Raw genomic sequence first — 14,247 nt, 5'->3', positions numbered from 1 at the left:
ACTTGAAGGAAGAAGATGACACTTGCTTTTTCCTGTGTGAACCTGGTCCTCCAGTTTTGTCTCGATACAGTTCCCAGTAACTGTGATCTCGTTTCCCACATGACTTGTTGACGTTGGTGCACACCGCATCTGTGGGTTCCGGCCGCCCACCTAGAACCCCCCTCCCGTCTGCCTACAATGTATTAGAGAAAGGTTCGATCCCTGGGTCGGGAAGATCCCCTGGAGAAGGAAATGGCAATCCACTCCAGTACTCTTGCCTGGAAAAATCCCATGGCTGGAGGAGCGAGGCGGGCTACAGTCCATGGGGTTACAAAGAGTCGGACATGACTGAGCGACTAAACTTAAGTAGCAGGGCAGAGTACCTTTATGGCAGCCATACCTGAGGTAACATAAAGTAACGATGCCCTGTTTGAAGGTGGCAGCTATGGAAGGAGATAGGAAGGGCTTGATGTCTTCATTGCTGACAGCCACTGCCTGGTGATCCAGCAGTGTATGAAGTCAGCATCCAGGTTCTGTCAATTGGCAGCTGTGAGATCTTGGCAAAACCTGTCTTAACTGGGTTAAATGTAGGCAGTTTTTAAAAGTAGGGTGTTTTCTTAGGAAGACATTAGGAAACCTTCATGGAACTCAATATTCATTTTAGCAGAGTATCTCTGAGAGTGTTCCACAGACGTTTCTGGATCATTTACCTGGAGATCAAAGAGGAAAAAATACATCAAATGGACAAGCAGAAGGTAAGAACTGTATTTTATAGAAAGGTTATTTGACAGAACATTGATTTATAATGGGAATATTCTGACAGGCAAAAAAAAAAAAAACACCTGTCAGATGCGTAGGGAGGAAAAAGATGAGGAGAGGAGGGAAATTGTGTATCTTATCAGGTGTCAGGCACAGATGAAATTGAGAATCCAGTTTAAGGAGCTAAATTATTAGTTCCTGGACTTCTTGGAGGTCCAAATGTTAAGACTGTCCAGTGCAAGGGTGGAGGCTCGATCCCTGGTCAGGGAACTAAGACTCCACATGGCACATGGACAAAAGAAAAAATTATTGGTTCTGTTTCAAGATACTCAACAACCGAAGGAAGGTTGAGAAATAAGAGGAAAGAGGGAATGGAGGATGACAGAGGCAGAGGGCAGAGGGAGGAAATGAAGGAAAAAGAAGCAAGGGCCTATGGGGGAGGGGGCCATAAGTAAGATAGGTCTTTAGGAAAAGGGAGTATTTGACGTGGACGGTGAATGTGAAGTGAGCTTCCAGCACCTAAACTTATCAGAGAAGAGCAGCAAAATTTTCCCCCCTTTCTGTTTTCCTCATTGTTATGGAGGATTCAGGATTGAGGTCCCTAGGCATGCAGAGCTGTGCATTATCCTTTGTGGAGGAACATGGGCATAGGTGCTCAGCTGTAAATGTTTGCAAATTGATGTCATGCAAAATGTCGCTGCTTTATAGGATGGTGTCCCATAGGCCAAAAGAAGAGACCTGGAAAGAAGGAGAGAGCGGGGGACATGATAGGGAGATCAAGGCACCTACAGCCTGATCGAGAGTCCACTGCAAAGTTTCCAACTTGTAATACAGTTTCAGTCTGGGGGGATGTGTTAGAGTGAGGAAGTTGAGGCTAAGATTTCAGGAGAACAAATTAAGTTGAAGTCATGTAGAAGCAGACTCTGTATAGACCAGAGTTTCTCAAATTTTAATTAGGCGCCTGGGACCCTGTGTGAAGTGGACATGCTGAGCACGAGGTCTGAGATTCTGCGTTTCTAACAAGCGAGGGTGTAGCCTTGCATTTAGAGAAATCTGGAAGAAGAGAACTGGCTAGTGCAGGACATCACAGGATCAAGGAAAAGCATTATTTTGTTTTTCTTTCTGAGCATGTCTATAGCCAGAGGGAAGCAAAGAGTCGAAGTACAATTATAGGTGTGAGATACCATTGCCAAGCAAAGAAGGAAAAAGAAGTGGTGGGATGATCCATAGAAAGAATGTAAAGGGGGAAAAATTAAGACCACGGATGCAGAGATTACCCTTTATAGAGGAAAGACTCTAGTGAAAGGACAAAGGGAGGAAAGGAAGGCTTTAGGGAGGTGAGTTTGGAGTTGATGAGGACACTTGAGAGAACGCCTTCTAGATGACTTGAGTGTATTTACCCTGAAAAGAGATAAGATCATTATTGCTCCAGCGAATCCTGGAGGTGGGAGCGGGTGCTAGAAGTAGGGTCAACCCCAGCTACTCCAAGTAACTATAGACATCAGAGATGTATGTTGTACTGGTATTTGTTATTCAAATTCGATTAATTTGAATATGGAGGGATTGACTTGTTTTTTTATAAGATAACTGCTTTTTTTGACAGTTGTTTCACAGAAATCCTTTTAAGCATTAGCATGATGTACCCAACCAAACTAAGTTTTGAAACAAAACAGATTGATAGGGTTCATTCCCTAAATGCTAGAATTGCTATTTTCAAGAAATACTACACTGATTTTAAAACATGCAAGATTTTTAACGTCTAATAATTGTGTGGCAATTAAATTTATTATTTTCTTTTTGATCATTGTATTTCAATGTTGAAAATCTTTCGGGCATTATTTCGTAGGTGTGTCTTTCATGCCTTCTTGCGTGAGTGGATTGAGAAACTTTAAGATGGCTGAACTAGGGGAGCCCAGACATGCAGGCATAGCAGTAGCCCACGTGGGTATGGAAAAAAATGAATACTTTTGTGAAACGTTTTTCTACAAGTGTATATTGGAGCTAATCAGGTCATTGCTTTCTCTGATGAGAAATGAATTACATTTTCGGCTGAACTGCCATCCCAACTGTGCACTTCTTAAATGACTGGACAGATTGAAGAACATGTTAAATGCTTGTGTAACGGTGTAACTGTTACTGTTGTATTGGATTCAAGATACACTGTTGCATTTTACCATCAGCTTTCACATGTATCTTCTTGGGGTCATGATTTGCTCCTCTGATTAAGATTAATTTTCTCCTCATCAGTCAGCATGTTCACATTGGTCTGTGTGCTCTTTAATATTTTCTAAAGTCATTGAAAACATGATGTTACTTTTGAAATCTTACTGCATGTTTTGTTAAACCTGTATTCCTATGTTTTTCTTCACTATCTATAATGGATTCATATGTCTGTCTTGCCAGTGTCCTAACATCTCCCTAAAAACAAGACACTGAAACCAAATGTATTCAGTGTCAAGGCGCACGAGGATTCTGCTCGGTACTAACTCTGCATGAATGTACGGCTGGCTTTCATATTTACATGTGATTAACTCTATGTCCCTTTTGCCTTTTAGAGTCTCCTGAGAAATATCCTAATGTGAAGGTAAAAATGTTTATGCTTTTATCTTGATTTATGAACTGTGGCTTGTATCATATGCACATTATTTATTAATCAACTTGTTTCCAAACCCATTCAGCCCGCAGTCGGAGTGAAAGATTCTGTTCCTAATAAAACAGTAGGAACGAAAGATCCACAAACATCTAATTCAGGTAAATTTTGCGATACACACTTAACTCTGGCTCCTGCATTGCAGGCAGACGCTTCACCATTGAGCCATCAGGGAAGTCCCGTCTGGAAAGAGGAACACTGAAATATTTCAAATGCTAGCTCTTCATACTCTTAACTTCTTTTTGCAAATTTAATTGAAGAATTGGACATACATAAGGCAAACATAATTGTTGGTTTCCACGTTTTCAAAAAAAAAAGATATTTACAAGCATATGAACAAGAAATGTTTAAAATGTAAGCTTGAACTCAAGATGTTTCTGTATATGTTTCGATACCCCTTAAGTTCTCAGTTTGGAATCTCTATACTCTCCGGAATTCTCAGAGATTAATTATTAGACCCTAAGATTTTTCCAGTGTCCAAAAATTCTTATTTGAACTCTGATCTTTACCTAGAGTAAAGCTTCACTTGCTAACATGTCAGTTGTATTTCAACTTACAATTATTTCAGCTTAGTTTTGTTACACAGATGAATGTAGGCCAATCAGATGTTTTGATTAGCAGACTGTGTGTGTGTATGTTTGTGGTGTCTTTGATTATGAGAAGTAGGGGAAATAATCATACCTTAAATTCGATAGACATAATCTTTCAAAACAGTGATTCTGAAAGTTTTTGGCTATAGGATCCTTTTATACTTCTAAAAATTATTGAGAATTCCGAGGAACTTTGTTTAAGTCTATTGTTGTTCACTGTATTGGAAAATAAAAACGGAAAAACTTAAAATACAAGCACACACCATCATAGTTGCTAATTCCATTAGTCCTTAGTGTTATGATATCACACATCGTGTCTCTGAAGAACGCCACTGTGCCCTCAGAACAGCATGAGAATGGAAGTAACGTTTAGTGTTGTTGTGAAAAGAGTTCTGACTTCTTGGACCCCCTGACCCGATGGGTCTCTGGACTTCAGCAATTCTGAGCAGACACTTGAGAACCACAGTTTTAAACCATTGAAGTGATTCGATGTAAAATGATAAAGGGGCCCTTGTGTTGACACAGGGTTTTACGTTTCACTTTTACATTTCTTGCTTGTTTCTTTGACTTCCCTTAAGAAATGTAGGTCTAACAGTTTTAGCTTTTTGTGGTGTATTCATTCCTGTCTCATGGCCCTCTGTGCTCCTTGGGTCCAGTGTGGTCCTAGACTTAGCTATTTTCACATGGAAACAATTAGTCACACACAAGGCTATCATTTCTTATGTGAGTTTATGATGTTTCTGTTTAGTCGCTAAGTGGTGTTCAACCACTGCGACCTCATGGACTGTAGCCCTCCAGGATCCTCCGTCCAAGAGATTTTCCAGGCAAGAGCCAAGAATACTGGAGTGGGTTGCCATTTCCTTCTCCAGGGTATAATGTTTCTCCAAGGCTTTAAAAATGAGTTCTGAAGACATATGTACATTGAGGAAAGACCATCTCATTGAAATTAAAGTAGTTGTTGATGGTGTGGTGTTCAGTCGCTAAGTCGTGCCTGATTCTTTGTGACCCCATGGACTGCAGCCAGGCCTCTCTGTTCCTCACCATCTCCCGGAGTTCGCCCAAGTTCATGTCCATTGAATCAGCGATGCTGTCCAACCATCTCATCCTCTGCCGCCCCCTTCTCTTCTTGCCCTCCCCTTCTCATCCTGCCCTCAGTCTTTCCCAGCATCAGGTGCTTTTCCAGTGAGCCAGCTGTTCGCATCAGGTGCGCAAAGTATTGAAACTTCAGCTTCAGCATCAGTCCTTCCAATGAATATTCAGGGTTGATCTCCCTTAGGATTGACTGGTTTGATCTCTTTGCTGTCCAGGGGACTCTCAAGAGTCTCTCCAGCACCACAATTTGAAAGCATCAATTCTTCGGCACTCAGTCTTCTTTATGGTCCCACTCTCACATGTGACTACTGAAAAGAACAGACCTTTGACTGTATGGACCTTTGTCAGCAAAGTGATGTCTTTGCTTTATAATACGTTGTCTAGGTTTCTACCATTAATTAAAGTAGTACCATTCATTAAAAGTGTTTTTAAAACCATGGTCTCTAGAAGACACAAAATCATCATGCAAAATTAAACATAAAATAAATTAGAGATAAATTTTGTTAATAAAATATTTGTATGTTGAAGGAAAATAATAAAGTTCTTATGAAATACAGAGTATGTAATAAAGATTGAGTGAATCAAAGTAATACTAGAAAAGTAAAAAGTAGAAGAAATGAGACACACTAGGTAACATCTCTTCATGAATGACAGTGACAGGTAAGAGAGAGGAACCTCTGAAGGAATAGTGAGTTTCAGGGGAAGGAGGAAGTGGGATTGATTCTCTGAAGAAAGACTTTGTACGAGGTAGTCAGAGTTGTTTCTTCCTCAGATCCTGATAAATGGAGACTTTGTTTTCACATTTTTCAGACTGGGATTCGACTAGTTTGAGCCTCAGTAGTGAGACTTGTCAAAGAGCCGGGCATTTGAAAGCTGATGATCGGCGTCCGTTGGTGTCCCAGTCAGTGACCAAAAATCAGTCAGCACCCACAGAACTCGGACAGAAGACCGCAACAGATAAAGAAAAGATGAAAAATGCAGCGATGTTTCTGGTAGGGAATTCCATGCCCCATCACCCAGGCCAGTCTCCGCTGCCAGAAAACAGAGAAAGCAAACAAGGTAATGCAGAAGCCCAGGGCACTCAGCCGTGCGCCACCTGGGCACGGCCTTACCATCATTCTGACGGATCCGGATTCGAGTTTGTGGCAAAACCTACCTTGTGCTGACTCCTTTTATGCAACCTACAGCCAAACACTACCTCTTAGCAAGGTGTCTGCGTTCTCCCTCTGACCATAGGATTATAATAAATAACAAAGAGAGTTTGGAGAAGCAAGTTCATTTAGGCTAGTATTTAGCATACATCTGAGAGTGGATAGCAGGATTATATTTAGAACTCTGGGACTCTTTGTGAGACCTAGGTAGACAATTAATTATTGAAAAACATAAAGACTATTCATACTAAGGTGATTTTTAACAGCTTGCCCTCTGCAGTCTAGAAGCCAAGAGGATAGACATGTCAAGAAATAATTTACAGTTTAGATGTATGTCTATCACTAGAGAGGTCTATAAAGATGCACTAGAAAAAAGTACTAAGGTAGCTACAAGGAAAGAGATAGCTGTTTATCTGGGGAAAGATAGCTGTAATCAAGGGCAACTTCACAAAGCAGGTTGAGTCTGAAAAGATGAAAAGTAATTTGTCAGAAGAGCACAGGGAAGCATTTCAGATGAAGGAATTGATGAAAGCATAAAAAGTAAGAGGAATTTGTAAACTAAGAAGAATAATGCAGTTGAAGCTTGGCATGTTGTTAAAAGGTACTGTGATGAAGTAGAGAAGAGAATATACTGTGACTTTATATGTCTGTCCTGTATTTTGAAACCTTGTTTGGTTTCTGAGTGTTTTTTTCGCTGATGCTTGGATGAATTCATGAATGAAGCTTTGAGGTGTTTGTGTGCCTGTATCCTGGTGACATCTGGTGTTTCCCAAATGGTTTGTTGAAGTTTTTGATCATTGGAAGTATTTCTTAAACAAGTAAATATTCATCTGAAGATAAATTTCGACTTAAGCTGTCATTTGGTACAATGTTTTAAATCTGTGTTTTAAATAAAGATTATGTCTTTTATCTAAATATTCTAAGGAATTTTAACTAAACATGCAGATTTGTCAGGAGAACTAGATGTGGAAGTGATGTTAGAGGAAGAACAAGAAAAACTTCATGGAAATGAAAATAACGATTCACAGGCAAGTAAAACTATAAATTTAAATTTCTGGTTTAATTCCATTTTCTGTGCTTTACCAATACAATACAGTGTATAACAGAGTCCATAACAAATAAAATTGCCTTTCAAAATTACCCTTTTAGAATTGATAGATAATAATTTAATAGTTTTTATAGCACTTTAATTATACAACTTAAAATACTGTTAGAATCTATTATAATTTATAGCTCGTCTTTGGAATTGAGGGAAAAAAATTTCCTGACTTGTTTACTTTTGCCATTTTTATAACTTCATTACATGATTAAGAAGGTGATATCAAAGACTGAATCGTAAGATTAAGCAGTTGAAATTCTGAACAATATGACGGCCCCTGACCTAGATATATGTAAAGAGAAATCATTCCCAGTGGCTCAAGGCTTTCCATTGAAAGCGCCAGTCACTGACATCAAGATAAAAGATTCATTCTGCCTGTGATCTCGGCATAATCGACTTAGGGATGAACATTCAGGGAGAGATTGGGGTCATAGAATCAACCCAGTTGCCTATTAAGAGAATCGAACCTTCTAGATTGGACCTTTGTTTTTAGGGTGCAAATAATAACGTTCGAATTTATTTCTCTTCAGGGTGGGAAATCAGTAGATATTACTAAAAATGCTTTATCTACTTTCTTTGGTGGATATTAGAACATAATATAACTGAATGTTGGGGCTTCCTGGGTAGCTCATCTGGTAAAGAATCTGCCTGCAATGCAGGAGACCCCGTTTCAATTCCTGGGTCGAGAAATTTCCCTGGAGAAGGGATAGGGTACCCACTCCAGTGTTGTCGGGCTTCCCTGGCGGCTCAGACAGAAAGAATCCGCCTGCAATGTGGGAGACCTGGGTTCGACCCCTGGGTTGGGAAGGCATGGGTTGAGGAGGGTGTGGCAACCCACTGAAGTCTTCTTGCTTGGAGAATCCCCATGGCCAGAGGAGCCTGGTGGACTACAGTCCTTGGGGTCGCAGAGAGTCAGACACGACCTAGCACACACATAGCTGAATGTAAGCAGGCAATATGTATTGATGTATAGCACTATCATAATATATAATTTACATGAAAATTTAGGAATTGGTTCCTCTTTCTGATTAGTGTTAATTGAGTTTGGCTCCTGGTCATATAAAGTTTGTCTGTTCTCCAGATATTAGTCCTTAAAAAAGAAAACCAAAGCCTTAGCAGACATGCCGTAGGGACTCCCCATATACGGTATTGTGAGGTGAACTATTTTTAAGGGAAGAAGCATTTATAACATTAAAAATCATCTAATTGATTTTTGGTAGATTTAACATGTATGAATTGTTTAATTCAGTCAAGCAGTGACAAAATTGGGTTTGTGAGTTAATGTTTTTCTCCTATTTTCCGGTAAGGCAAGTTATTTTTCACTTCTTAGTTGTGACCTGGTGATTTGTCAGTGGTTACATATAAATTAAGACATTTAACAGTGAAATTTTAATGATTTTCTGACTTTTACTTATCCATACTGGATTAGTTAAGGATTATATTATTTTGCACACATGTACCCTGACAGAAAAGACACCTGAAAATCAAATCAACCCAATTAATCTTCCACTTTTGCAGCTGCAAAAATTGCCTCAAGAGCCAGAAATAAATAAGGAATGTGGTAGACAGGACGGATCTGTATGTTCAAGGCCTCCTTGTGTGGAGAAGTATGAAAAAATGTGGATCAAAGATGGCAAATTAGAATGGAAAGAGAAGTTAGAACCATCACAAATGACTTAAAGCAGAAGTTAGGTGAGATTTGTGAGAAATACAAAATTATCATCTGTCCTAAGGAGGAGCCACTATATGATCACCTTAAAGAAGGAGCAAACAGAAAGGAAATACCTCCTAACACGACAAATAATATAGCTGATTGTGGGGAGAAAGATGCATTTGGAGTATCTGTCTCTCTAGTATTCCAAGTATGTCCTGAACAAAAAGAACCCAGTCTCGAAAATGGTTTTTCGTCGCATGAACTATGGGTCCCCGGGATACACTTGTCAGTCATCTTCAAAGCTTTGTTTCAGTGAAAATAAAATAGACCTTGAAAGTGATAAACTAGATATTGAACATGTGTTTATCAAAAATGAGGAGAGTTTTTATAATGATGCAGAAAACAAAAAAGTAGGGGAGCAGGTAGTTACATTTGAAGTGAAAGAAGCCCAAGAATTTGATATGCAAATATCAGACAATATGAGGCAAAATCCCACAAATCGGAAATTAGACATTGGACAGACACGTCAGTCTAGTCTGTGGCTTGTCTGCTCCGGTAAGATGAAACACATAATTCAAATAAAAAGTCACGGTACTCCTGCTGTCATGAAAAATACTGATGAGAAAAGCAAACCAATACAGGACGGGTTCCAGAAGCTACTGCATGCAGGTAATTGCAGTGCTAGGGACGATGAAAGCGTGGAACCCGAATTTGAAAATGGGAATTCTCCTCCACCGAATAGTCACAGAGCATCCAAAGTGTATCTAAGTGAAGAATGGACAGAAGGATATGCAGAGGTTTAAGAATGAAATAGACATGTTACAAGTCGTGTTGTCAGCTTTGGGAAAAGAGAAAATTCAGCTTCCGAAAGAGGTAGAGGTTCATTTGCTCTTGCTTTGGTTTTTCCCTTTCTGGATGATCTGGTCCATTTTGATTTTCTACTTATGAATAAAGTGGGGTCATCTAAATAGGTACTTGTGTAGAAATAGATTATTTCTGCCTTCCACATAATAGGAATTCAGGAAACTTTTCGTAGCTTTTGTCCTTCAATCAATCAAATTCTGTCTCTGTCAGTCTTGCATATGGACTGGGAAGCTCATTTAGCTCCTTCGCATGTGACCTTCTGAGCCAGAATAAGCACCAAGGAAAGTGTTTAAGGAGTATGATCAACGAGGGTTTTGCAGTTGTTGTTTTTTTTGACTCTGTTGGATTAAATAGAAGTTGTATTTCCACAGAATGGGAAGAAAGCAGAAACTGAGAGAAGGGACATGAACACGTGTTCCCTCTAATCTCTTCATTGTAGTTGAATCTGTGTGATCTTCTCTGCTTTCTGCAGTCCCTGGGCACTTAGATTTCCAACATGGCCACTTCAGGATGTTTTTAAGAACAAATACATGCACTCCCACATACGCTTTAATCACCACTCGCAGATGTCTCTTTTGAGAGAGACCGCTTCACTCTGTTGTTTACTAAAATGTAGTAAGTTTTGACATGTGTGATTTTGTCACATAGGTAGTGTGTGTGTGTGTGTGAGGGTTGGTCAGTCGTGTCTGACTCCTTGTGACCCCATGGACTGTAGCTGGCCAGGCTGCCCTGTCCACGGATTTCTCCAGGCCGCAATATCATTGGAGTGGATAGCTGTTCCCTTCTCCACGGGATCTTCCCGACCCAGGGATCGAAGCCACGTCTCCTGCATTGAAAGCAGATTCTTTAACATCTGAGCCACCAGGGAAGCCCATAGATAGTATAAAACTCTCAGCAAAAAAACAGAGAAAATAATCCAAGTGTTTATCTCCAAAGGAAAAACTGAGGTTTGAGATGCTGTGAGATTTTTCTTTCTTCAGTAGTAGGTGTTTAAACGTGCTTGCTCTTCTGTGTAAGACAAAAAAAGAGGAAAATGTAGCCATTCTCCTTTAAAGAAAAAGGAGAATGAACCCTACCCCCAATTAACGAATTAAATTACTTTGCCAAAGTCACGCTTTTAACTTACCTGATTCATTTGAGGAATTCATTTGGTAATTTTATCAGATTCAAGATGACAGAATTGTATCATCTCTTTTGGTGCCATAAAATGTTAGGGAATGCCACTTTAGGGGCTTTGAACAACTCATTTAACCTTTTTTGATTTTAAAACTGCTACTGGTAAATAGTGGGGCAAAGATAGTTCTTTCTATACCCTCTAGCTATAAAATTGGATGGTTATTGAATGTGGGATTGGGAAGCATTCCTTATATTCCAGAATTCCACACTAACACCTCCTCAGTTTCATTCTGCTCCTTGTGTTTTGGTAAACTTTGGTTCACATATTTCAGTGAACACCATCAGGTTTTTGCTGTCTCCTGGATCCAAATGAAAAAAGAATGGGAAAAGGCAGTGGGGAAAGAATAGCTTTAGTGCAGAAAGAAGAAAGCGGCTTTTCTGTTTCTGAGGCACTAAGGTGTCGCATCCTCCACACCTGACTGTTCCGTGGAAAACCCAGGTGGTAAAGACTGAAGAGGACACATGTGGTGTGTTTCTGTTTCTCCATCTCTGCCAGTCAGATGGGGAAGACTGGATGGAATAATTGTATCTTATTTAGAAAGCCTTTCTTGAAATTTTGGGAATTTTGTTTCTTTCCCTCAAAGAGAAAGAAGCACATTTTACAAAACTTTCAGTGACTTGTGATAAAATTAATGTAAGCACAAAAGTATCTTTATCACTTCAAATCCGGGCAAATGCTGAGTCAAATAATAAATTGGAAACAAGGATCTTTATAATAAATACATAGCAATTATTCTTAGTGTCAAACTTTCATTAAAGGTTGAAGAAGAAAAGAAGCACAAAAGTAGTGAAGTGGAAGTATCAGACAACGTATGCGATGCTGCTGATGAGAGTCGATTGAGTCAGCAGAGAAAGAGTGGAGGAAATAACAAGCAGGAGTTTCCTGCTATGCAGAATAAAGGTCCTGATGGGTAAGCCTATATCAATACTTAACAGTAGATCATTTGTTATTTTCCGGTAAAATGATTTCTAACTTGAGCTAATGTTTGTGATTTACGAATTTTATATTTTACTAGGGGTATAGTTATTTTGAATACTCTTATCCTTTAGCCTTAATACTAGTTACTTTGTTAACATACCACCATGTTACATATTAGAATATTCTGGATTTGACTGCATACTTGCCTTAACCAGTGTGCTGTATGTTTAAATTTATTTTATGTCACTATTGAACATCCTTTCATTTCAGTGTGAGGACTTCTTTCAGCATTTCTTATGAGGCGAGACTAGTGGTGATGAACTCCCTCAGGTTTGCTTTGTCTGGGAAAGTTTTTGTTTCTCCTTCATTTCTGAAAGACAACTTTTCTGGATCGAGTCCTCTTGGTTGGCAGTTTTCTCCTCCTAGCACTTTGAGTATGTCCATGGATGGAGGCCAAATTGCTGTTGGTGGCAGGAGAACTGATGAGGCACCTGCCTTTCATCCATGATGCTGACGTCACCCCATCATGTGGGTGGTTTACAAGTAAACTGCCCCACCCCCCGCCCCACTAAATTTGATTTCTTCTTTCATGGTGGATGTGCCACATGTCATTTTAAAAACCATCTAAATTAAGTGTTACTTTTTTCTTTGAGGTTCTTTTTTTTTTTCTTTCTGTAATTTATTTGGCTGCGCTGGTTCTTTGCAGCTGCAGTGCTTGGGCTTCTCATTGTGGTAGCTTCTCTTGATGCTGAGCGTGGGCTCTAGGGTGCTGGCTTCAGTGGTTGTGGAGCACAGGATTCATTGCTCTGCATGAGGCATGTGCTGTCTTCCCTGACCAGGGATCGAACCTGTGCCCCCTGCATGAGCAGGCAGATTCCTAAGCACTGGAGTACCAGGGAAATTCCTAGATTAAACATTACTGTTTTTAAAAGCAAAGAATTATATATAGTGTAAATCTAATCATGACTCCCATGTCTAAGAATCACTGTGCTTAGCCAGTGGACTTGAGGTTTTCAGTGTAGCCCTTGAGGTTCTTCCCAATGTCTCTCCAGGTGCATCTCTCTACTTTCTTTCATGTGTTTTGTACTTTTCCTTCCAGGTTCCTAGGAAACAACCCAGATGCCGTGTGCCTGATCTGTGTACTCACATTCTAATCTCCCAGTAGAACGATTTCTCGGTTTTCTCTTCCTTTTGACCTCCTCTCTTCACTTCTTCCATAAAGCCTTCCTTATTTCACTTATCACTTTCATATGTCAACTCTTCCATATCATATTATATCATAATTGTGTATCTGTGTTTGAAGGAAGAATTTGTTTTCTTGCATATGGTTGGTACTTCATAACTGTTTTGTGAATTAATCAATGACTTAAGATGGGTAAGAGTTGGAATTTTACAAGAATTGTTTTTTTATTCTTTATTAGTCGAATTATTTGAAAACATTGGCTTTTTTGTGGATTTTTTCAAGTAGTGAACCTGGCATGCCCAGGAAGGAAATAGAGAGAAAGAACAATGACAAATGGACACCAGAAGAATGTGTGATTGCACCAGTATTTGAAAAGACCAATTCACTGACTGATGGTCTGCTGCACGTGAACGATGACAGCATTTTAAGGAAGGTGGATCAAGATGACAGCAGGTAACATGGACAGATTCTTTATTTCTAGGGGAAGAAATATTAGCACTGAATACTTCTTCTGGAAATAGAGCAGCATAATATAGCATACCGGCCAAGAGAAGAGAATCCTCAACTCTACTGGGTGAACACGGCGGAAAGGTGAAGGAGAGGACCCGTGCCTTTGGCCGGAAGTTGTTTCAGTAGAGTCCACTTGGAAGCTGGACTGCAGTGAACACACATAAACAACTCCATAGGGAATATTTCCTGGGCCAGAAATGGAGACCTGGATGGTAACTGAAGAGGAATGTGGAGTTGAAAGGAGTTTCTTGTTTCACGTTGAGAGGGGAGCTTGTAGAGTGTGTATGCTTTTGGAAAAGAACCAGAGGAGGAAGTGTCTATTGAGTGTAGTCTTATTTGCATTTCCAATATTAGAAAGCTTATTGATTGTATGACATTATCTTTAAACTGTTATGATAAATTAATTGTACATTATTATTATTGTACATGATTATTATGTACAAATGTACTCCTGTTCATATATAGCTTTTGGTAAGGGCTCGTTCATTGGCTCTGAAGTGTAATATTCTTAGGTAAATGAATATATAGATGATTACTTAAGTTAATTCTATCATACATACATTTAAAAAAATGATATAATCATGAATTTACAAATGCTTAGGTTATACTGAATAGGATTTA

At 39.4% G+C, this 14,247-nt stretch overlaps 3 protein-coding genes and 1 pseudogene across 14 annotated transcripts in view; 2 read left to right on the top strand and 2 right to left on the bottom strand.

The window, feature by feature from the left end:
* The window catches only part of LOC122447860 (ankyrin repeat domain-containing protein 26-like), a 578,892-nt gene that overhangs the window by 406,042 nt on the left and 158,603 nt on the right, over positions 1–14,247 (top strand). The gene's annotated exons all lie outside the window — the stretch shown is intronic.
* Positions 1–14,247, bottom strand: part of LOC122447871 — a 318,875-nt pseudogene that overhangs the window by 165,526 nt on the left and 139,102 nt on the right.
* Positions 1–14,247, bottom strand: part of LOC122447862 (ankyrin repeat domain-containing protein 26-like) — a 378,001-nt gene that overhangs the window by 304,294 nt on the left and 59,460 nt on the right. The window lies entirely within an intron of this gene.
* Positions 540–13,510, top strand: LOC122447870 (coiled-coil domain-containing protein 144B-like). The gene is made up of 9 exons (XM_043478593.1): positions 540–734; positions 2,585–2,683; positions 3,294–3,322; positions 3,417–3,489; positions 5,881–6,129; positions 7,167–7,249; positions 11,774–11,925; positions 12,204–12,461; positions 13,399–13,510. The coding sequence occupies exons 2-8, from the start codon at positions 2,596–2,598 to the stop codon at positions 12,439–12,441; spliced, it is 912 nt and encodes a 303-aa protein (XP_043334528.1). The 5' UTR covers positions 540–734; positions 2,585–2,595; the 3' UTR covers positions 12,442–12,461; positions 13,399–13,510.

The sequence above is a fragment of the Cervus canadensis genome, chromosome 10 (assembly GCF_019320065.1).
Source record: "Cervus canadensis isolate Bull #8, Minnesota chromosome 10, ASM1932006v1, whole genome shotgun sequence".
NCBI classification, from domain to species: domain Eukaryota; kingdom Metazoa; phylum Chordata; class Mammalia; order Artiodactyla; family Cervidae; genus Cervus; species Cervus canadensis.
The sequence above is the reverse complement of the archived record's forward strand: the minus strand, read 5'-3'. Positions and strand labels throughout refer to the sequence as shown.